Below are 23,771 nucleotides of genomic sequence, written 5' to 3' on the forward strand. Positions count from 1 at the left end.
AAGATAGAGTTGTATTTTTCAACAATCTGTATTGTTTGTTTATTTTTTTTTTCTAATAAAATGTTGTAAGAAATTTTAGTTTCTTATTTTACTTAAATTTTCATACAACCAACAAAGGCTATTGACATTTCTCCCTACCTAAGAGGCAATTTTGTAGTATATTTGTAAATATAACTTTGCATTCCTTGGAATTTTGGTATACAAATAATTTATTTCATCTATCTCGTAATAATAGAATTTTTCTCAAGTAAAATGTATTAAAAATTTTCCTTAATCAATTTGTTAGGCTCGTGCATAGCGCGGACTGCACTAATCTAGTGTGTGTATATATATATATATATATATATATATTACTGAAAAATGTAGTCCCTTATATTTTTAGACTAAGGCGGATGCCATGTTTTTAAAAACACTAAGCTAAAATTGAAGAGGATTTAAATAAATTAAAACTTTGAAATTGCAACCTTTATACAAAGGCCCTTACACTTAAAACTTAAGTAGTTTAACTTGGGCTAAAAGCCTAAAATCAAAGAGGACTTCAAATAGTTTAAAACTTAAAACTGTAAAAAATAAAATATTTCTTTATCTCGATCATATAACATTCACCATAGTTATGAACAATAACATTAAATGAAATAATTAATTAATTAATATGTGAAAAGGAGAAATGAAGATTGAAGAAATAAATAAAAGGTGTGTGTGGTGGAGTGGAGGAAGGGGGGGGGGGGGACTTATAAATGGTCTAATTAATATTAATATTAAGCTCAAAAAAAGTTAAAAAGCTTACTGCATTTGGACTGTTGTTTTATTATGCATAGGCACATTTTTTCATTAATTTTGTGAGATTGTAATTTTGAGATAACTTTATTAATGTTATTTTAGGTTTACCGCACTCACTTTTAAGACTTTCGATCATTATAGTGTCACAATTACAAATCAAAGGCGCTTGGATTCATGTATATATGACCAAACCATTCTTAGACAATCTTTTTTTATTCTACGTCTTTGTGCTATTAGTAATACAATTAGATATAATCATCTCCGTTTAGAGCATCTTTAACATTATTGTTGGGACACCATATCACTTATTTTGAGGGAAAAAAAAACACTTTTGTTGAAAATAACATCCACTTTCAATTTACAAAATTATAAACACTAAATGTGGTAGGTAGGTGTAGTTCATTTGACATGTTAAACTGCATTTATATGTTCTATATAATAGATATACGAACATTAGAGATTCCGTGTATTCAATTTTATGAAAATCCACTTGAATATGTTATATATAAAATAAATTGTACCTAATTTTAATTTCATATATTTAAATTTAGACAATATATATATATATATATATATACACACACATTGGGTTTGCATCATTTTATTGTTAATCTATACTGTATCACATGTGGTTGTATATATCACGATAACTTAATTCTCAGAGATGAATCATATAGTTCCATCTTACACATATCTCAATCACTCTCTCCCACAAAATTTGAGGGATGTGTATCAAAAATATAGACATTACCGGATATTTAAATTTTAACCTAATTAAATAATTTAATCCCATATGAAACACACATAATTTGTGAAGAACTTAAATTATACCAATCAAAATACACCAAAACGTATAAATGGTGGATTAAGTAGCCACTAATTTCTCCTTCCAAAATTAATTACTCCGTACTTACCCCTAAGTTAAGTACAGTAATTACTAAAGATATACCACGCAAGTATATATTACTAAAGAACCGCCGGAGCCCTGCAGAGGGTAGAAATCACGCCGTTGGCTTACATCGGCTCTCCGGGAGACGATTTTGTCGAACCGATGATCTCATTTATCAAAATATAGGAAACTAGGGTTTATAATCTCTCCCCGTGTAATGCGCTAGCATCAACATATATATAGGAAAATGGATAGCGACGAGGAAGATTTCGTGTTTTACGGAACACCTATAGAACGAGAGGAGGATGTCAGTAGCCGCAAGAAGAAGGCCATCGCTGAGGCCTCTGGCCAGTTGCGAACTCTTCCCGCATGGAAACAAGAGGTAAACGATTTCAAAATCAATGTCACGGGTTTGAAAATAGAACAATTTCCGTTGGTTTATGTTCTTGAATTATTGATTCCAATACTGTTTCTTGAATTCTTTAGAAGTTAGAAAATAGTGTTTCTTGAATTCTTATGTTTTAAACAAGAAGGCATAGAATATGATGGATTAAGTTGCTTGTAAATACTGTTTCTTGAATTCTTTAGAAGTTAGAAAATACCGTTTCTTGAATTCTTAAGATGTTAGAAGTCTATGTTTTAGACCATAAGACCTAGAATATGATGGATTAAGTTGCTTGAAAATACTGTTTCTTGAATTCTTTAGAAGTTAGAAAATACTGTTTCTTGAGTTCTTTATAAGTTAGAAGTCTATATGTTAGACAAGAGGACATCAAATATGATTGATTAAGTTGGTTGAAAGTACTGTTTCTTGTATTCTTTAGAAGTTAGAAGTCTATGTTTTAGATGAGAAGACAGAGAATATGATAGATTATGTTTTTTGAAGTTCTCCTGCTCGTTTCTTGTGTGAAATTAGTAGAATTTTAATGGCAATGTAGCCTCGTTTGATGGACATTGTGAAGCTCCTTTTTCTTTTGTTTGGTTGTAGATGTCATGTCATCCTTGTTGAGTTTAAGGTTGTTTACATTGATACTATGAGAGAGTTGATAATTTGTTTAACCTTTTGAGGAAACATTAGTACTTTACTAATGCATATAGCCCATTAAACACCACTCCCTGTAGATTGAAATGGGTGCTTGATCAAAGATTTTATCCTTGGGAGCTATTTTTTTATCTGCTTCTATCTGAATTTTTCACTTATTTTTTACTTGTTAACGAAATTGATTCACAGGTCACAGATGAAGAGGGACGGAGGAGATTTCATGGGGCATTTACTGGTGGTTTTTCCGCTGGATACTACAATACAGTTGGCTCGAAAGAGGGTAGAGTGTAACTTCCATTTTATTGTTCTGCTTCATTTCAGTGACGTTTTTCTTGATAATTTTATTTTCGACCTATTTATGTGAGATTCTTTATGAACCATCTATATCAATGTTGTAGGATGGACTCCACAGACATTTACGTCATCTAGGAAAAACAGAGCTGAAGTCAAACAACAGTCTCTCTTTAACTTCTTGGATGATGATGAGAAAGCTGTATGTTCTCTTCCTTTCCTTTCTTCATAGATATAAGAATATAAATATGTTATGCTATTTTTTGTATGAGTTACGCCCAAAGAAGTCAATCAATCCTCTGACGGAACATCAACTTTTGGTTGGAGAATATGAAATAATCCGAGATGCTCCTCTCAGGATGCTTACTCACCTTTGTTATCAATTACTTCTTCCTGTAAGGTTGGAGTTTTTACTTTAAGAGATATTTTCGGAAAGACACAACATCTCCAGTATTTACATCTAGTGTGTTTTCCTCTGCTGTTTCTTTTCCGAAAGCCACAATTCCAAGTTCACACTGTCTCTTCTATTTGAGCTGGGAGCATGCTTGAACATATTAAAAAAGAAATTGCTGTTGAACTTGTGCTTTTGCAGAAAACATGACATGATAGCCACTAATCTCAGAAACACTCACCGTATCTGCTGATTGCTATTGCTTCAGTTTATTGAATGACTCTTTGATGATTATTGCTTCTACATTTAGATTGAGGATGACGATGCAAAGGTGGTTTAGTTAGTAAACCACCCGAGCAGGTTATGTCCTCGTAGAGTAGTAGTGTAGAGCACCGGGTACTTGAATGACTCTTGTGAAGCGTGCAAGTCAGTTTACTTTTTTCTCGAGTTCCCTTGTTTTCTGATATTTAATTGTTATTTTCTCCAAGTCATTGTTGTCAAGCTGATTCTAGTTCTGTGAATTCATCAAAGTGTTCGTTTTGTAAATTATGTGTGAAGTTTAGAATGACATATATTCGAGTTGAGCTGGTAGTGATCATTTGTTCATATTCATTTCTGTTCCCTAGAAGCTTACTCTGGTTTTTTACATCATAGGAAATGGAGGGTCGTCTAGGGACATCGATGCAGTATGATACGTTTGGATTTACTGCTGCTGAACTTGCTCGTAAACAAGCTGAAAAGGAGCAAAAGCAGAGGTGTTCTATTGTGCTTAGCTGCTTCTTATGTATAAAATTGTTAGTTTGTAGCTTAGACCTTAGCTGATTTTTACTATTCTGTCTTATGGCATTATGTGATTGCTATAATCTAAATATCATTACCTAATTGAGCTGCAAACTTGTTCCCTGCATCTTTTCTTTTATTGTTGAAAGGATTTTGTGCTCATTTTTCTACTAGGCATGTTCTTTACAAACTATGATATATGTTTTTGTAACTTCCTGAACAATCTTGTGACTATAAAGTGAGAACTAATTGGGTGAGATAGTAAATGCATGGTCTGAGACAACCTTAGAATCCTCTCAATGTACAAAAATTATTCTGATTGGTATACATAGTTGACATTTAGAATAGTTTTCTCGATGTACGAGGATTATAGCTGTACTTAATTTTGTGCTTACACTGTCCATGCCAGACCTACCGCATACCTTGTTCTACATGATTGAGTTAATTGTATGTCTAATCTTCCTACTTTCTTTCATTAGTGTTTGTTGCAAATCGCTCGAGTAGAACTGGATTGAAGGAACCTTAGATGCTTAAATTCCATTATTGAACTATGAGTCAACTATTCTAGTTTCTCTTATCTTCACTTTTCATACTTTGAACATCTTGCTTGTATTGCAGGCCCTCTGCTATACCTGGACCAGTTCCGGACGAAGTGGTACTTCCAGTGACAGACTCCATTGGTCTGATTCTATGTACACTGAAAAGTACACTTTTTGTGAAGGGAATAATTTCTCACTATGTTATTCTTATTTTTTGGGCAGGGCTCACATTACTGCAGAAAATGGGATGGAGGCGTGGCCGCTCAATTAACAGCTCACATACTGATTCACTATATAGTATGCACGTACCCTAATGTCATGCTTAGTCTGCTGGATATGGTTATTGACTTATTGTACTATGCGTTACCTGGCAAGAAAATAAATTGGCAATGGACTTAATTAGACACAGTTTTTAAACTAGCTGAAGAAAAGCTTTATGTCTGGACAAATCATTCTTAATTTCTACTAGTTTTGCAGAGTGCTTTACCTTGTTCATAGAGAATGCATTTTTTTTAACTCAAGCATAACTGTTGGGTAGATGGTTGGACATTGAAAATTTTGTATAGTCCAATCGGTTCTCAACAGGTGCCAGAAGCAAACATCTCGGTGTTGACAAATGGACCTTACTAGACACATTTCGCATTAGTTCAAGAAATAGACTGGAAGTCTGAACTCAGAATTATTTCCGTTGATCTTTAAGAGCTAATTTGATGATGCCTAAACATTTCCCATGCACATCTCTTGGACATATTTGGCATCTACAAATACCCTCAGAGAGAATTGAGTCTGCCTTTTAGAAGCTATCATTTTAGGACTTTGTTCTTGGCGTATTTTTTCTTAGTGTCTTATAATCGGTTAAGAAAAAAGTTTCAAGAATTTTGAAACTAAACATTTAGTTTTCATGCTTTATAACTATGAATCAATTTGTTGCTATCAGTCTATTCTATTGATATGTTTCTATTTCTAATTGGCAGATGCTAAGAGAGAGGCAAGAAAAGCTTTTCTTGCATTTTCTTTTGCTGATGTGGACGGACAACCTTTGGACTCTGGGTTAGCTGAAGATGCTGCTGACCCTATCGCGGATCTACCAACTGATGATGGGAACCAGTTTTCTAAAAGCACACCGGTGTGAACTGTTGCTTTATTTCTTCAAGGCTTTTCTTTGTCATCTTGGGCTTTATATTTGTCTTTTATTTCTCTGCTTCATTTTTTGAACGTAAACAGCTCCACTTCTTATTACTCGCATTTCATCTTCATGGTACTGCTTCATTTGGTCTATTGTTATGAGACCATAAAACTGGGATGGCCAGTGTGAGTGGAGAACTGTTGGGTTTTTAGCTATCCTTTCTCTTTTTGAGTGATGCAGTGGGTTGCTACCAAACCACTCTGTTGGTTACTTTAAAATGCCCTTTATCTTTAGGAGTAGTGGATGTTGTACATATTTTGTTTTTCTTTCTTTTTCAACTAGAACAGTGCCTGGTTGACTATAGTGATCCTTTGATAGTATGATTGCTCAAATTCATTCAGTTCACCTTTTATCTGGTGAGAGAAGGGAATGTCAATGGTAGTGTTTACCCCTAAATAACGGAGAGACCCGATTTATATGAATACTCTTACATCTTCTATGAATATGCGGAGGGATTTTGGTCGACAAAATACTAACTAATTGGGTTTACTTTCTGATTTAATAACATCGGCTGACATAGTTCTTCTGCCCGACATCTTTTTCATAGTAAAATAATTTGTTCACACAGAACATGAAGAGTTAAAGGAGAATAAAAAAGGTATTCTCTATAGACAGCATTGTAAGATATACTAAATTAGAGATTTAAACGATGCAGACAAACTTGCGAAGATCAGTTAATCCAAGAACAGTCTCTGTTATGCCATTCAATGCCGAGAAACTCTCTCTCCCAGTATATTCCTGTCAGAATCGATAAAGACAATGGGATTCTCCATTTGCGTTTGATGCATGTATTCCAGTTACATGGCTATACACGGGATCAGAAGTTTTTCATTTGCTTGCACTTTCTTTTTTCTTTTCGAAATAAATATAGTGATTTTGTATACTTGAACAAACTTCCATCTCTATCTCCATTTAATCCCTTTGCGTTAATGCACTGGTTCCCTAATATTTTCCTGCTTATTTCCTTATCTCTTTAGGTTTATTTGCTTAATCCAAAGCAAGATTTGCATGGTTTAGGCTATGATCCTTACAAAAATGCTCCTGAGTTCAGAGGTACTTAATGTCTCAGTAGTAGAGAAAATGTTAACTGCCTTGTCCTTATCGAATTATGTGTTAACTGATCCGTAACACATTGTCTGTGAATAAGTGCATCGCTTCTTTTTTTCTTCAGAAAAGAAGAGATCACGACTATCTAATAGTAGGGAAACGGGGCAACAAGACAGAGTCTTGAAGGACAGCCTTTTTGGTTTTAAATGTAAGATTTACCCCTCATGTTTTCAGATTTTAGCTTGCTTTCCATTTAGTACCTCTTGCCTTCTTTCAAACATTGCGAACTTTGCCGATGTTGGCTCTTTAGCTATTTGGGTTGCTTTTATCAGCAGGAAGAGTTGCTCCTGGATTTGGTGTTGGGGCTCTTGAAGATCTTGATGTTGAAGATGAAGATGTGTATGCATCAGGTTATATATTTTCCTTTTGGCTGTAAATCCAATCCAATTATTATAAATACACAATACCAGTCAGTGTCTTTTGTTTTTATGTACAAGTACCAGTCAATCAGTTAGCAGTATGGATTACAGATATTCCTGTTGTTCCTTCTTTAGTTCTTCTCTTATCATGACAACACCATAGTTTTCCCGTGTCTTTTTTTTTTCGTTCACAACAGAAACTTTGGTTCTGTGTTATGCTTATACCAATCACCACCACTAAGTTTATGCTCATTGACTGGCCCGGGGAAGTGTAGAGGCAGTAGTGGGGTTGGTGAGAAGAAAATATGGAATAGGATAATTGAGGCATAATGGAATTGAAATTTATATGTTGTCAATATGGGATTCTGTTTGTGCAAAATGCAAGTAAATTCTATGGACCCTTCATAGGAGCAATTTGTTTGGAGCTCAAGTTTGGTTTGTGTTTGCAGAGAACATCTTCACTACTTGCACTTTTCAAGAAAGTATTAGTCACCTTAAATTAGAGGTTACAACTTCATTTTGCCATCATATGAGAGATAGAAATGCTAGTGTCTTTGAATACAAGATGGACATGTAGTTAATCTTAAATCAAAAATATGTTCTTGCTTAGCTTTGGTGCGATATCGCATTTGTTTTAGAGTTGGATGCTATGGTTGACCTTCTTAGTTCTTTACCTACACTATAAAGTTACCCTTTTATGTACTTTGCTCGACATTTTCTTAACGTAGGGATCCGTTGTCTCCTTATTATTTATCAAAAACTTCATTTGGCCATTCTGGATCACCAGTATTTTTGTTCCTTCTCTCAAGTTTACTTTTCATGAATAAAGTTCTGTGTAGTCCTATTAAATGCTTCGTTGATTCAGTTTGAGGTTAGACAATTGCAGAATATGAGAGTTCTTCTTTTCTTCTAATTTTTGTTGCTCTTGTAACCTTGCATTGCCCCCCTCCAGCTGTTATTGGTGTGAAGTAGGGGGAATAACAGTTCTGCTTGAAAGTTTCTTATCTTGACTAGTATTTATCACCAGGTTATGACTTTGAAGAGACCTATGTTGAAGAAGCTGAAGAGCCTTCAAGACCAAAGGTGGAGAATCTGAAAATGTTGGACAGGAAGGCACATGATGTTCTACCTGGTTTTAGTGCTGCTTCAAAATCCGACTATCAGCTGGAAAGGTATCATGACACTAATTCTTTTACTGAAAGTAACACATGCTCTGAATTAGTACTCCGCCTATATCATGAAAATGAGACTTCTCTAGAATGCTTTGTACGTGCACCCAAGGGTATGACCTATTAATCAATGATGTGACGGAACCTTGGAGACCACGGTTCAATCTCAGCGTAAGTGATTTCTTCCCATTTACCGAAGCGTTAGTGGACAAAGTTTTTAGTATTTGCATAAGTAGCTGGTGGAATAGTCGAGGTACTCTCAAGCTGGCCAAACACCACCATTATTTTTTCAAAAAGGGAGAATGTTTTGTGCGCCTTTCGTTGGATGTAATTGAGCTAATCAAACCTAAGGTAGATTTTTAAGATGAGAGACCTGTAAGCATGGTAAAGGCCAGATGTTTATATGTCAGAAATGTAGGAATCCTTGCTGTTTCAGCACCAAAAGACAGTACTGCCTAGAGGGGAAGTTATAATCCACTGATAAGATAAGTCTTTATAAAGTTCCTAACACCCTTTTGGTTTTCCCACAAATGTCTTTTGGCTCTACGATAAGGTTCATCACATAGCTTTTCTTGTGGTCATGAAGGATTTCATGAATGCTTCTCCTTAGCTGCATTTACTTTAAAACTGTCATTTTTCTAGATGTGATCAAGGAATTATGAGGTAACTAGTACGTGCTTCTACGGCATGTAGAATAAAGTCTGTTTTGTGTGTTCTAGAAATTGGTTCTTTTTAGGCGTATGGTTGTATATGACAAAAACATTAACTTTGATTTTATTTTTTCTCTAACTCAATTTTTTCTACTATGTTAACAGATTCGATTCTCCAGTGATACCACAGAATTTTGTCCCCCGTCACAAGTTTGCATCTCCCCTTGAATCCGATAACGAAGCTCCTGCTCTTCCTCCTCCTGTTGTTCCTCCCCCGGAGGATAATAATCTTAGAATATTGATTGATGGGTTGGCTACATTAGTAGCTCGTTCTGGTAAATTACTTGAGGATCTTTCCAGAGAAAAAAATCAGTTTAACCCTCTATTTGGTTTCCTGAATGGAGGAAAAGGTCATGAATATTATGCAAGGAAACTTTGGGAGGAGAGACATAAACGTAATGATCAAGGAAAACAACAGTGGGATGCAAAAATGTCTCGGAAAGTTCAGAAGATGACAGCAGAAAGCCGTGGCCAGATATTAGGGGAGAAGCCTATTGAAAGAAGCTTGAGAGCTGCAAATTCCACTGGTATTTCTGCTGATGCAATCAATTTAACGTCCAATCTTTCAGATACATTCACCAAACCTGTGTCAATTGTAAGTAGTTTAGTACTCAGTAACTTTAAGTCTAGCTTGATATTCATTTTAGGCTGAATAAATTTTAGGATGAATCATGTGCTAAGTTGGCACCTCGTTAAGTCTACTTTGGTAGGGGTTAGTCCTGGTAGTGTCTTATTGTTTGATGTTTCTGGTGTTCATGAATGGGAGCCAGTTCTTTTTTTCCTTCTGGGCTTCAATTGTTTGGCTCAATTTTAAGTTGAAGATTGGTATTTTATGTATAAGTACCAAAATTGGCCACTCTTTCTCCTAGTTGAATTTATTTTCATATGCCGAGCTGTTTTCAGATTTGGTGCTGAGTAACTAGCTAATTAGTGTTTAAGGTCTTAAAAATGCTTGAGGTTAGAAAGGTATACTTAATTAGTTTTTGCCATCATATGTTGGAATTTGTTTTTGGTCTTTGTTGATTCTGAACTTCTGTCTCCAGAATGAACTTCTTGAATCTGCAAAACCTTTTCAAGATGATCCAGCTAAGCAGGAAAGGTTCGAGCAGTTTCTGAAGGAGAAATATCATGGTGGTCTTCGCCCTAAAGATGGAAGTGGAGCAAGTAATATGTCTGAAGCTGCCCGTGCTCGCGAAAGATTAGAATTTGAGTCTGTAGCTGAAACAATAAATAAAGGAAACCATGGAAAAGAAAGTGTTCCACCTAGTGAGTTGTTCTCAAGTATGTTAGCTACTGCAGGATTGCAATTCACTTCTGGAGCAGCAGAGGTATGTACATTATTTAACCCCTGAGTGAACATTCATAAGTTGGCAGTTTCGTCCTGTTCTCTAACTGCTGTTTTGCAGCTAGCTAAATTTGGTCAAGATGATGGCTTAGCGGCAACAAGTATGTACCCAAAACGGGAGGAGTTTCAGTGGAGACCTTCATCTATTCTGTGCAAGCGCTTTGATCTTATTGACCCTTATATGGGCAAGGTACCAACTAGTACTGTATATTTCATGATTGTTATGTGTCGATCTGCCAAATCATACTTCTATATTTCTATCAAAATCAAGCCTTCTACTACTATCTTGTGGAGAGATGTTTCAGCTGTTGAAGTCATTGACTTCTTGTTTTTATGAGAATTTAGTTGGGCTTCTGTTAGTTGAAAGGACAGTTGAGAGAGATGTAATTTTGAGCAGGTTTCTCTCTTTTTTTTCTTTTTTTTAAGATGTCATTGTAATAGACATTCTAGAATGTAGGAATTTTCTAATTTCTTCTCTATGTGATCCAAACCGTATTAGGTTAGTCACTGGAATTTAATGGACTGAATGAATTTAGGCTTGATATTATGATATACCTCTGTATTCGATAAATCTAGGAAAATGAAGGTGTTTCCTCGCTCTCCCTAGAAAGTTGCTTCCTAGTGAAATCATTCCCACAGGAAATTTACCTTGTAACCTTTTTTTCCTAAAACTTATTCTTCTTCTTTCAAAATGTCTTATTTCTATATTTGCTTTCAGTACCTCTTAATTGCTTTCTTCTATGGGATCTAATTTTAGGCTTTGAGATGGCATTCTTTCACAAAGAATGATGAGAAAGGGATGGGAAATACACGATTACACTGAAATTTTCATCTTAGACGTCAAAATAGAAATACACTATAATCCTTTGTCATCAGGCACTGCTACATCTTACCACCTGACCTCCAGAGCGTACATCCCGACTGTCACTATCCTGCTCCAACTGGAATTGGATGGCCTGTACTGCTGAAAAATACCATAACTTAGCCCTACAATGATCCAAAGGTTGCCTTTACAAAAGTTTGAAATTGCCATTTTATTGAATGCATCATCTGGTTTTTTTTTTCCTTGGTGAAGAGAAGAGCTCTAGGTCAACCTCTTATTCTATTTATTCTATTGGTCTACCCGCCGGATGGGTAGGAAGAAAGAAGTCTTATTGTTCGTCGAAAGTATAGTAAACTGTCAGATGTCAACACAGTTCAACGAAATAGCATGTACATGGTTTGTTGATCCAGGATAAATCCAAGAATTATTCAATTGATGGTGGGGGGATAGGGATGAGGTAAGCCTTAGCTATTAGAATCAAATTTTCTACCGAGGCTGCTAGATGCTTCAGAGATACAAGCAATGTCAGTCACATTTTCTGCTTATTGATGATTCACACTCCAAAGGATTGTTGAATCATGTTATAAGCAGCAGCTGACATGAGATGTTACATTTTTTCTATTTTTGTGTCATATTTATGCTTCAAATTCATCACCTTTTCTTGTCTATGGCGATCTACTTTGCCAGATTGAAAGGAATGGCACAAGATCCTTCTTCAAAAACCATGAGAATATGGTTCTTAGTTGATTAGAAGGTAGAAAGAGAACACATAAGGGCAGGCAAGTTTGCACCAGGTGATTTGGAATGGAGGAGATCGATGGGTGGTGTCAACCTTGAAGGTTGGATCTTAAGATGATGTGCTTGAGGGACGGAGAGAGATTTGGTTGGATTGTGGGTGGTTGGGGGCTACAGTGTGTTGCAGAATGTTGAGTGCAATTCAAACATAGTTGGGGATGACCAGTAAAAATGGCTGTATTGGAATCAGTAAGCTGTCCAGTCTGTCATTATGATAGTGCCCAATGGGTTTTCAAAGTTCTCCTTTTTCTCTCTCGAGTTTTCAGGCTTTTAGTATGAAATCGAAGGCTGAGGGGAAGAATGAGTGACAAAGTGTTGCTTGTTGAAGAATGTGAATTTCTCCAACGATCAACTGCACCACTAACACTTTCTTAGCTCTCCTTGCAGTCTGCAGATGCTTTTTGACTGTATGGTTTTAACAGGGATGAGTAAAATTTTAGAGCCAACGTTGGAAGAAGTGGCACCGGGGGGCTAGGATAGGGAAGGAGATGTCATCACCATTGTAAATCTTAAAACAGTTTTAAGGGATAGAATATGGTAACAAAAAGTCAATAATATGAGTGAAACAACAACATACCTAGTGAAATCTCACACGTGAGGTCTAATATGAGTGACAGAAATCTCACACGTGGGGTCTGGGTGGGTAGAATGTGTGCAAACCTTACCAATACCTCGTGGAGGTTGAGAGGCTGTTACGAAAAGGCCCTCAGCTCAAGTGCAGCAAATCCAGGTACAAAGAAGGAGGCAATGAAAAATTATAGCAAGCATAAACAAGATAGTGCGTAATTGAAAAACACACTAAACAACATACTAGGATAGATTATTGTAAACAATAATAGAACACTGAGAAATATCAAAAACCGAACTACAATAATACAACTAGTACAATTAGGTAATATGAGTGAAAATTAAATAGAAAAGAGTTGTTTAGGGGAAGAGGAAAAGGGGGGGAGGGGGGAGACGAGTATACCCTGACAGGCAACAGATCAGGAAATTTTGGAATTTCATGGTTTTCTAGAACCTCGAGACGTTAGTTTGAATATTCTTGACGCTTGTTTGTCACTTAGCTTGGGTTAGCTCTTCTACTAGAGTGTTAAGCATTGGTGTAGGACGTAAGATTTGTTGAGTTCTTAAGCTAGTTATTGTCCTCTAAGTAATTGTCTCATGTGGTATAAAAAATCTATGATTATGGTAGAAACACAAGTAGCTTTTGTCTACCGGTCAAAGTTTCTGTTTAGTTTTGTTATGCATGTTTCTTTTAGTGAATTGTGGCTGGCCGCAGCATCAGTCCTATTTTAAGTGAATTATCTGGCAGGACGATGCCTTTTTCCTATGACAATTTAGACAGGACTCTGCCTGTTTTCTCTTGGACCGTTCTGGCAGCATGATGCCTCTCTTTAGCCTGTAGTCCTACCATTGTTTTGGAGACTCTTTCTGCCTTTGTCTGACAAGATTTCTGTATGGCCAATTTACTATTCTCTCAAGTGTTTTAACATTGTTGCTGTAGCTGAATAAGCGGATTCGAATTTGGGATCCTGCCTTGAGTTTGAGGGTCCTGTTACATTGTTAATTGTCAATATTAGTGTTTGACGTTCTCTTTTTTTGATAAGGTAAATAATTTGAAGTTCCCATATGCAAGTAGTATACCAAAATGTTAAGAAACCTAAACCACAATATGGTTCTCTACAAAAGTCACGCAATCTATACAAACAAGGGCCAGATTGGTATACCAAAAAAGAAATTAGAGACAGGAGGCTACTCTTCACATGTATAAACTAGAAGCGTTAAGTTCTTAAATTGGAGATTGTCCTTGTTACATGTAGTGCGTTTGACATCTATAAATAGGTGAATCGTATTTATCTAATTTTGAAGTTCATTAATGCATTTATTCAGTCATTTCTCTTTGCTTCTGTTTCATATCCGTTAAGGTTGACGGAGCTCCATCTTGTATTTATGCAGCCACCCCCAGCTCCACGCGCGAGGAGCAAATTGGACTCACTTATATATTTGCCGGAGTCTGTCAAAGCTCCAAAGCTTGAAGATGATGTTTCTGGGGGTAGGAGCCAATTCTCTCTCCAGGAAGGCCGTATAGAAAAAGGAAAAGAAATAGCTGACCAGGAAATTGAGGTTGATGCAGAACCTGAAAATATTGAAAGACCTGTTGATTTGTACAAGGTATTTAGTCTCTTATTGTTCAAATCAGTTGTTAAAGTATACAATTCCTTATTAGAGGAGAGTGCTAAGTTCTCTCTTATTTGGACTATCATGTTCATAATGTTGATTTTGCTACTCCATCTTTGTTCTAATTGATCACTTTTTGTATCAAGGACAGCAATAGTATCTCTATTATGCTTTGCTTCTAATTGTTCTTTGTCATGTCAAGGTTACAAACTAGTACATTAGATTACTTGGTATTTTTACGAAGGTCAAAAGGGACAGATGTATGGAAGGTTTCTTTTCTCTTGGTATTTTTACGGAGGTCAAAAGGGATAGATGTGTGGAAGCTTTCTTCTCTTATTCTATTTGGTTGATGTATGGCAGTGGTTTGTTACTTTCTGGTTTTCCATTTTTTATGTATTAATTTGGATAACCTCATTACCTGAGTTAGTGTTAGGGTTAGTTGGTTTAGTTTCTTAGTGCCTCACCTGAAAAGGCCATCTCACCACCTATTGACGGATAGTTTTTATCGATGTTAACTATTTGAAAAAGTAGTTGAATATGCAAACTGTATTAGTGTTGTTTTAAGGAGATGAATTTTTTTTCTTCACTCACTTTTGTTCTCTTGCTTCCTGTTGTGGCAGTTGGATTGGTTTCTGGTGTTCGATAGATATTCTAAGAACAATCTGTTGATGAATGAGTAGTATGAATTCATTTCTTTAATGTGCTATGTTTCATTTGCATAAAAACTTACAACTTTGTATTGGTTAATATTCATATGTAGGCTATTTTCTCTGATGATTCGGATGATGAAGCGGAAACTAGCAATCAGGATGTCACAGAGGATTCACAAAAGAAGGTTGAAGCTGTTAATACGACTTTAAATCGATTAATAGCTGGAGACTTTTTGGAGTCATTGGGTAAAGAACTAGGTTTGGAGGTTCCCACCGATATGCCTCTCCCAGATAACAAATCAAGTAATCCAGCTAAAAAGGACAGTTTTCCCTTAGATGTGAGAGCAAAGAGCATTAACCAAGATCCGATACTGGTAGTAGGAAATAATAATCGGAACATCTCTCAACAAGGTATATTTTCTAGAGAAGGAACTGTGGATATGAACTCTCGGAAAAATGGTGGCAGAGGAACTGAAACTGAAAGCTACAGGAATGATATTGATAAGAAAAAGTTTGAAGCAGAAGGTAGAATACATGCAAAAGCAAAAGGAGATCAGTACCGAAATAAGAACAGCAGTTCATCAGAAGATGAAACCGATAGAAAACGAAAGCGGCCTCACAGAAGCAGCAGTCTAGATGCTTCTTCTGATTCATCTGAGGGTTACAAAGACCGTCGCTCAAGGTCAAGGAAGAAAAAATCATCTCAGGAGAAGAGTAGTAGTAGTAAAAGGCACTCAAAGCACCATAAGCATAGAAGGAGAGATTCACGAAGTCCTAGTAGACATTCCCGTCATGGTTCAGAAAAAGACCGCAGAGAAGCCAAGAGAGAGAAGCGTAAATACAAGGACTGAAACATTTCTACTATATGACCTATTTGAAATGGATCTAAGGAGTTACTTGAAACTACTGCTGATTGAATATCTATGATGTCTCAGATAAGTGGTTAGTTACTGCTGGAACAGTTCATGCTCCTTGGGTTTACTACTATGTGCTGTGCGTAGAGCTCCTTCTTCTTTGGTCAATCTATGGGAGCAAGAGGCCAGATTCTGAAGTTCTCACTAGGATCATCCTTTTGACTTGCAGGATATGATATTGGTTCGGTCTGTTTTCCAGCTTATTCCACTGATCAAGCTTTTGATTGTAGCAGTTGGATAATGGTATGGCTGGTCTGATTTTTGTTTCATGCTTTACATTAAAATATATTTTATGTCGAAGCATTCCAGCTAATGTCTTTCTGAGGTCTTGGGAATTCGTTATGTATGTTTGTATGTGGTTCCCTATTAGAAATAATACAGGATCAAAGGCTGTTTATCTGTTTCATTTTTTCAATACTCCTTTTCCTTTAAGGAAATCCCGCAATGGAAACAGCAAATGTATGTGGTTTCCCTTTATGCAGTTTGAAGTTTAGATTGTTTACCTGATGCCTGCATTTTCCACATCCTTTTAAATGAAAAGAAAGAGCCTTTGGAATGATGATTATGGAGTAATCCATCTGTTTTCAAACTTGATGCGTTACACGAAAGTAGGCAATAAGATAGCATAATGATTGACCCCCAAAATTTCCTTGTACTTTTATTCAGTGTTTCTATAACATGACAACCTGTTATCATTTTCTAATAATTTTATATCACCTGCTGTATTGGTGGGTCAAGTGACTGATTGCTTTAGCCAACTGTGAAATTGACTTTGATTATTTTAATTGGATAAGCTGAGTGCTCTACGTTTTGTGAAATTTGAGGGAAAGGAAAACAAAGTCTGAAAGTTAGGATAATCAGCATATTTTTGATATGCAGAAAATTATAATATTTGTACAGCTGATTGATTGATTGATAAAAGAATATTGAACAAATCGACATAAGACTACAAAATAGGAACTCCGAGAAATTCTGCAGCAGACCTGGCCATAACAGTTGCAAATTCATTAAAACTAATAACACCATCTCCATCAACATCAGCCTCTCTGATCATCTCAGTTAGTTCTCGATACGACAATGGCTGACCCATTTTAGCCATTGATCCTGCCAGCTCCGCTAACGTAATGTACCCATTTCCATCACGATCAAACGATTGAAAAACTTCCAAAAGCTGCCCCTGACTCACCAAAACTTGTTCATTAATCAAATCAGGCGTAATTGCATTGACAAGTTCATCGAATTCCACAGACCCATTTCCATTAGAATCCATTTTGGCTAACACAACATGAATTTGGTCCCCATTGGGTTTTAGCCCTAATGAACGTAATAGTGCTGCTAGCTCTAAATGAGTAAGGCTACCATCATCGTCCATGTCGAATCTTGAAAATATATTCCTTAATTGGTCAAGTTGATCAACGTGAAGCCTTGACATTATTTGTTTTCCTCTTTTCTTCGTCGTCATTTTTGGGTTAATAATTATTACAAGAAACTGAAAATGTGAGATGCTATAGAGGAAAAGAGATAAAAATTGGTGGTGATGGGAGAAGTGTTGAAGATTTGGATTTAGGAGGCTATGTATGGGTTCCATGTTATGATTTTTGTATTTTAAAAATTGGGAGTCGGTGGATTTTAATTTGTTTTTTTGGAGTATGGAGTTCAATGTATCATTTCAAGAATCAAGTGAGCCTTCCTATGTCAGTTCTTTGAATTTTCTTAAAGTCAATTGTGGTGGCCCATTTCACTATTGGACTTAATCTTCTGCTCTTACTTCACCTTATTTTATAAAATAAATAAGTGATCAGGTAACCGTCTTTATAAAAAATTGTTTATTCTTACCTGAGTTAACAAACGGGTCGAATTATTTGAATGTATTACGTTCGTGTCAGATTCTGTCGGCAACAATTTTGATCAGAGAGTTATTTGTTATGATGATCGTATCAGATTATTATCGCAATAATTTTAATCAAAAAGTTATTTGTTCGTATTTATTGAATATAACGAATAAAAGAAATGATCAGTGTTATAATTCTATCATTAATACGTGATAATATATGTTGAAAATATGTCCGCAACAACTATGATAAAATGGCTGAAAGAAAGTTCATGACGCAACACAACTTAAAGCAAGTTTATACAGTTAGAAATATCCAAAAACTAAAGTATATAAATATAATATTAGAAAAGCAAATATAATGACTATAAAAAAAGAAGGACTATTCGCTATCATCAGTGAGTAAAATGGAGATTCGAATCGATTCAATATTTTTCGCCTTAAAATTGTGAATTAAGAGAATTTGTATTTGTAATATTTAAATTGAAGTGGACTTTTACTTTTCCATAATACAATTTAAGTTATGAGCCAACAATTTTCAACCTATGGACTTGTTTCGAATTTGAGTTCACCTATGAAATAAAGATTTGTTTATCAAGAATCAATTGTTTGACTAATGACTCCACACAACAAATTTTATTCAAATATTAAAAGAAATTTGATAAATTAAAATTAATAATTTTAAGTAAAATTTCATTAAGAAAACTATGTTTTTTCTTACTTTTGTTTTATAATATAGTATCTTAAAATATTTAATCTTTTAACTTCATGTAATAATACTGTTATGAATATTTATATTAATAAAATTAATTCAAATTCATAGTATGTTGACCATCTGTTTGTAACACAATATATTGGATTATATTATATAAATTTTTTCTATAAATATAAAAATGTGAATAGTGTGATTCAAAATTTTAAAATATTACTATCCAATATAAAAAGTAAAGCCGTTTTTAAATAACCTTAGTATTGATTTTTATTATTTAGACCAAAATAAAATTAGAAAATTTTTTGTTGATTAAAGAGAAAAGACATAAAGTTATCGCATGTGTGCATAAAGATATTTTAACTTTGAAAGTGTTTTATCACCCCACAAAATATTTTATAATATTTTTGTAAATGTGTCATTTTGAATGGTAGGGCCAAATGATAAGTGGGGATATGAGAAATAACTGTCCAAGGGTGAATATGTATTTAAAATTGAATGGTAGGAGCAAATATATCAAAATAATATGACGAAGGACAATATATAACCCTTTTCTAAAAGTATTTGGGCAAATATGACTTTTTTCCTATCTTTTAAAAAAATTGGGCCACTAACGAACTGATCTTATTTTTAATAAATAATATTCAAAGTATTATATCATACATTAAAAAATAATATCAACATATGTGAAAAATAAATGGCCAATTTATTATTAAAATATAATACATTCTTAACATATCTTAAAAATAATAATTCCTAATTATATTAAAATAAAGTTTGAAATTTAGATATAATACATTTTTGACATTGATAATAAGAGAAAAGAAATATACAATAGTTATAATACATTTTGAATTTAATAGTTTCTTTTATATATTGTATACCATAAGCTGTTTCATTCCACATGGTGGATATACAAGTAAAAGATTTTTAATACAAATATATTATAATATTCGATCATTCTTTTCTTCAAATATTTCGAAATGGAGTCAAAATATGTACAATATTAATATAAAAAAAATGAATTCAGAGATAATAAAATTTTAGTTAACATAATCTAGAATTACCTATGTCTTATGCTATGAAAAAAAGAAAAAGCCCAAATCTGTCAAAGATGAGTTGATAAACAGAACACACGCTATGGTCTTATATCAATACATAAATATGTCTTTTTAACTTGGCTTCAAATCACATTTATGTCCTTCAACTTGGGTGTGTACAAGTAGACACTTAAACTTTGTAAAGTTGCATAAATAAACACACATGTCTTACATGGCATCCTACATGTCATTTTTTGTTCTACTGTGTTGTGTCACATAGGACTCATGTGTTTACGTGAAAAAAATTCACGATAAAGAGAAGTTTGTAATTTAATCAACATTCACTAGAGACTTTGAGGTTATGGTTTGGCGAGAGAATTTGTGAACCTCTTTGTAATCCGAGTGAATTGAATGGAGCTATTTTTCTTTATATTTCACTCTCTCATATTTATATATACTGAATTGTTCATTTTTTTGTGGATGTATGTAGATTGATCACTAATTTGCTTTCTTACACATGATCTATCTAGCTTACACCTAATTATTTAGGTCATAACACTAGGTTTCCCTTCTTGTGTCTGTCTAATAATCTTTAAAAATAAACATATGATCAACCATTAATTTATCAAAAAATAAAATAAAATTGTATAGTAACTTGAAATTATGGCATGAATTCATATACTTCAAAATTCCGAATCCATCACTCTTAAAATCTTATTAATTGATCATTGATTCTCACTTGTGAATAACAAATAACATTCACAAAGGAAAAAATTGCACGAGAGTAGTAACTAGCAACTCATAATATTTATAAATTGCTTCAAAACAGAACAGCAACTTACAAATGACTCTGCTTCTACATATAGCAAAGATCAGATGTTTACACAAATAACCATATTACAACAGTAGAAAATTTTTACTCCAAATCAATGCTGTCCTCAAGGATCAAAGGGCTTGTTAATTCATCAAACAACATCTTGTCCCTTACCCTCATTATTACTACTTTCACCACAATTCGTACAGCGCCAGCATAATTTTCCCCTCAGCCACCCAAATCTACAATCTCTCTGTTTAACACTATCCAACGGTGTCACAGGCTTCCGATTCCTACAATACCTTCCCACTAAACAAGAAAGAATCGCGAGGATGGTTAACACAGAGATGACAGCAAAAAATGGCCCTATAGACCCTGAAGAACGCCAAGCGCTGCTTGGCACTGTTTGTTGAGGTGGTGGTTGTTGTTCGTTAGGCCAAATTGTTGAATCCGTGTTTGCCATTTCTTTGTTAGTGTATATATGTGTTTGTTTGTTCGTTCATTCACAAACAAACTATATATACTACGCAAAGAAGAAAAAACAGAGAACTCTGCATATTTTATTAATTCGATTTTTTTAAAAAAAAGTTATTGTCGGACCAATAAAAGGTATAACTGAGAGGCGTTGTGCTTTTAAATGTGGCTTTAAAGAACCAGAGTGGAATTACAACATGGAAAGGCAAATGGAATTCAGAAATCTTACTCACATTATCTCGAAATTATTTTATTTAATAATCGTGGTGTTCGATTTAATTTATACATCATGAGATATCTATTATACACTTTTATCAGATAGTTATATATGTCAGAACTAACACAAATAAAAAAAAAACAATCAAATATCTGAAATTTAAACTTAAGATCTAATAGTTCTCGACTCGACTGATATTATTCCAACTTTTTGCATGTATTTTCTTGTTTCTGCATGTGCTTATCTGAAATGGATATTTGACTTTTTTACACATAAAAAGAGTCCCATGTGGCTACACTTTGCTCTTTTTCCTTTTCATGAATAATCTTCTTTGCTAAGGCATAGGCCATGTGAATATGTATTAGTCAAATTAGTTAAGTAATTTCAAATTACCCATCATAGTTTCTACCAAATTTAAGTTATAAATAGGTACTAGTCAACTATAACACGTTATACTCTAGTTGATTTCGAATTACCATTACTAGCTTGCTATATGTAAAGATTTATAAATCAATTTAATCTGATGATATAAAAATTCTTTACAGAGACTAATATGATAGTTAAAGTTGATATTTAATTATTACTATGAAGTATGAACCTTTCTGTGTGTTGTTATTCCATTAATTCTTCGTACCTAAGTTAAATATATCCAGAACATTTAATTTAAAATAAATATGGGCCACCATGATCAAGTATTATCCTTACTTTCTCCCCATCTTTTTTCTTCCCTTTTTAAACGTACGTTGGGCTATTAGATGTAGTGGAGAATTGAAGGATTGTTTTAGGGGTGTTTGTGGTTAGATTTGGATCGCTTATTGATTAAATTTAAAATTAAATTAATCTAGACGATTTTTTAAATTTTTAAAATCAAACAAATCAAACGAAAAAAATAATCATCGGTTTGGTTATTGTCGGTTTGAGTTTTTCTGGTTTATTCGATTTGAAAGTAATAAATTTTTTGAGTATGTACATATCTCGATAGACACAAACACCTATTACATGAACAATCTACAGAAAAGCTAATGTCGGTTCAGTCAAGCAATTAAACAATATTAGAGTGTGTGACTATTTTATGTGAAGTACAGTATGTAAAGACTAAAATTAATTTTGATGTACTTGGATTTGAGATCGTTATACTTTGGCTAAAATGTTGAGTTTGAGAAAATGATAAAGTTAAAGACTTAAGTTAATTAAAATTTAATAAAATATTTTTAACTTATTAATGAATAAGATATAAATAATTATAAAATTTATATATCTAATTTTCGATTCGATTTGGTTATTTTTGCGCTTGTTTTTAGTAAAATCAAAATCAAACCAAATAGTATCGATTTTCAAAATTTAAAAACCAAATCTAACCATATTAAATCAAATATTGATTTTTCAAAATTAATTTAATTCAAGTTACAATTTAATTTGATTATTAATTATAACCATGAACAATCCTAATTATTTCGATATATATTAACGTTATTTGGTGAGCTTAGTTAATGCTAGGTTCTACCTTATCCTATAGTTTTAGTTCATTTTCAAATAGAGGTTCACTAGTCCATATCAAGTGGCATTCAAAGTATAACACGTACCTTAAATAAGAATATTTAAGGACACAATTTTAAGGTTATTTTTTATTATTAGTCATTTGATTATTTTCAAACTATTCTACTCGAATATATAAAGTAGTTAATGACCTTACTAGATGAAGGGAAATATGAAAATAAAATTTTAAATCCGAAATTTCATAGACATACTTATACTATACTAAGGTGCTATTACCCCTGAACTTATTTTATTAATAATTTTCTACCCCTTTTGACCTATGTGACACTATTTTGTGGTTTCAACGCTGGTTGATTTTTTTTTTCAAGCTAGTGCCACGGAGACCGAAAGGGATAGAGAATTACTTATGAAATAAGTTCAGGGGTAATATGATCTTAGTATAGTATAAGTGTGTTTCTAGAATTTCGAGCATAAATTGAGGGAGTACTTATGCATTTTCCCAATAATTTTCTTGAACTTTAAATAATTTACTTATTATAAATTATTAAAACAGTTCCAACAATTCACTTAATATGGATTGGAGAGAGTATTTATTATTCAGTGTTCGCCTCCCACAAACATTTTCAAATGAGATTCAAATTTATCCTTATTACTCCTTACCCATCCCAAAATAAATGTAGGGAAAAGAACACTTGAACTCTAAGAAGGAAACTATTTACAAGCGGTTATCTACTATTTTCATACTTTTAATTTTACCTATTAATTAATGTTTAATGCTCGATATCATCAGAGTATATATATACTGTGATGATATCAAAGAGGAAGAATCAATTCTTTAGTGGAAACTCTACTCAGTTACTTCGAGATATCATTAGAGCATATATACTTTGATGGTATCAAGTAGGAAGAGGAAGATGAAAATGATCCAATAAAAAACAATACAATTTCTTACATGTTTCTCAATTGACGTGTAAAAAATGAAATTCTAAATCATTATCCTATTAAATTAGTACAACTTAATGAAAAAATAAATTTATTTTTGTGAATTTTATTTTTAATATTAAATATAACTAGAAAAAGAAAATATAAAAAAAATTGTACAGGGCTGTGTGGAGCGGGTTGAAAATGATAAGTGTTGCTATGCGAGCGAAGCGGACTACAAATTTTACGAATTAAGCTCAACCTGCATCGTCTGTGCCCTACACGCCCGATCGTCATCTCTATGAATAGTGATTCAG

At 33.9% G+C, this 23,771-nt stretch overlaps 3 protein-coding genes across 3 annotated transcripts; 1 reads left to right on the forward strand and 2 right to left on the reverse strand.

The window, feature by feature from the left end:
- The first annotated feature begins 1,717 nt into the window (after positions 1–1,717).
- On the forward strand, positions 1,718–16,458 carry LOC107014863 (G patch domain-containing protein TGH). The gene is made up of 16 exons (XM_015214969.2): positions 1,718–2,051; positions 2,901–2,991; positions 3,110–3,204; positions 4,048–4,148; positions 4,792–4,853; positions 4,935–5,009; positions 5,687–5,838; positions 6,876–6,951; positions 7,070–7,153; positions 7,278–7,355; positions 8,392–8,536; positions 9,349–9,838; positions 10,287–10,571; positions 10,650–10,778; positions 14,166–14,381; positions 15,148–16,458. The coding sequence occupies exons 1-16, from the start codon at positions 1,917–1,919 to the stop codon at positions 15,886–15,888; spliced, it is 2,955 nt and encodes a 984-aa protein (XP_015070455.1). The 5' UTR covers positions 1,718–1,916; the 3' UTR covers positions 15,889–16,458.
- Positions 16,459–16,799: 341 nt separating this feature from the next.
- Positions 16,800–17,673, reverse strand: LOC107014001 (probable calcium-binding protein CML15). Its single transcript, XM_015213873.2, has one exon. It carries the CDS (start codon positions 17,537–17,539, stop codon positions 16,898–16,900), a length of 642 nt encoding a protein of 213 aa, XP_015069359.1. The 5' UTR covers positions 17,540–17,673; the 3' UTR covers positions 16,800–16,897.
- Positions 17,674–20,213: 2,540 nt separating this feature from the next.
- Positions 20,214–20,940, reverse strand: LOC107013915. The gene has a single exon (XM_015213792.2). It carries the CDS (start codon positions 20,806–20,808, stop codon positions 20,497–20,499), a length of 312 nt encoding a protein of 103 aa, XP_015069278.1. The 5' UTR covers positions 20,809–20,940; the 3' UTR covers positions 20,214–20,496.
- Positions 20,941–23,771: the final 2,831 nt, after the last annotated feature.

The sequence above is a fragment of the Solanum pennellii genome, chromosome 3 (genome assembly GCF_001406875.1).
Source record: "Solanum pennellii chromosome 3, SPENNV200".
NCBI lineage: Eukaryota > Viridiplantae > Streptophyta > Magnoliopsida > Solanales > Solanaceae > Solanum > Solanum pennellii.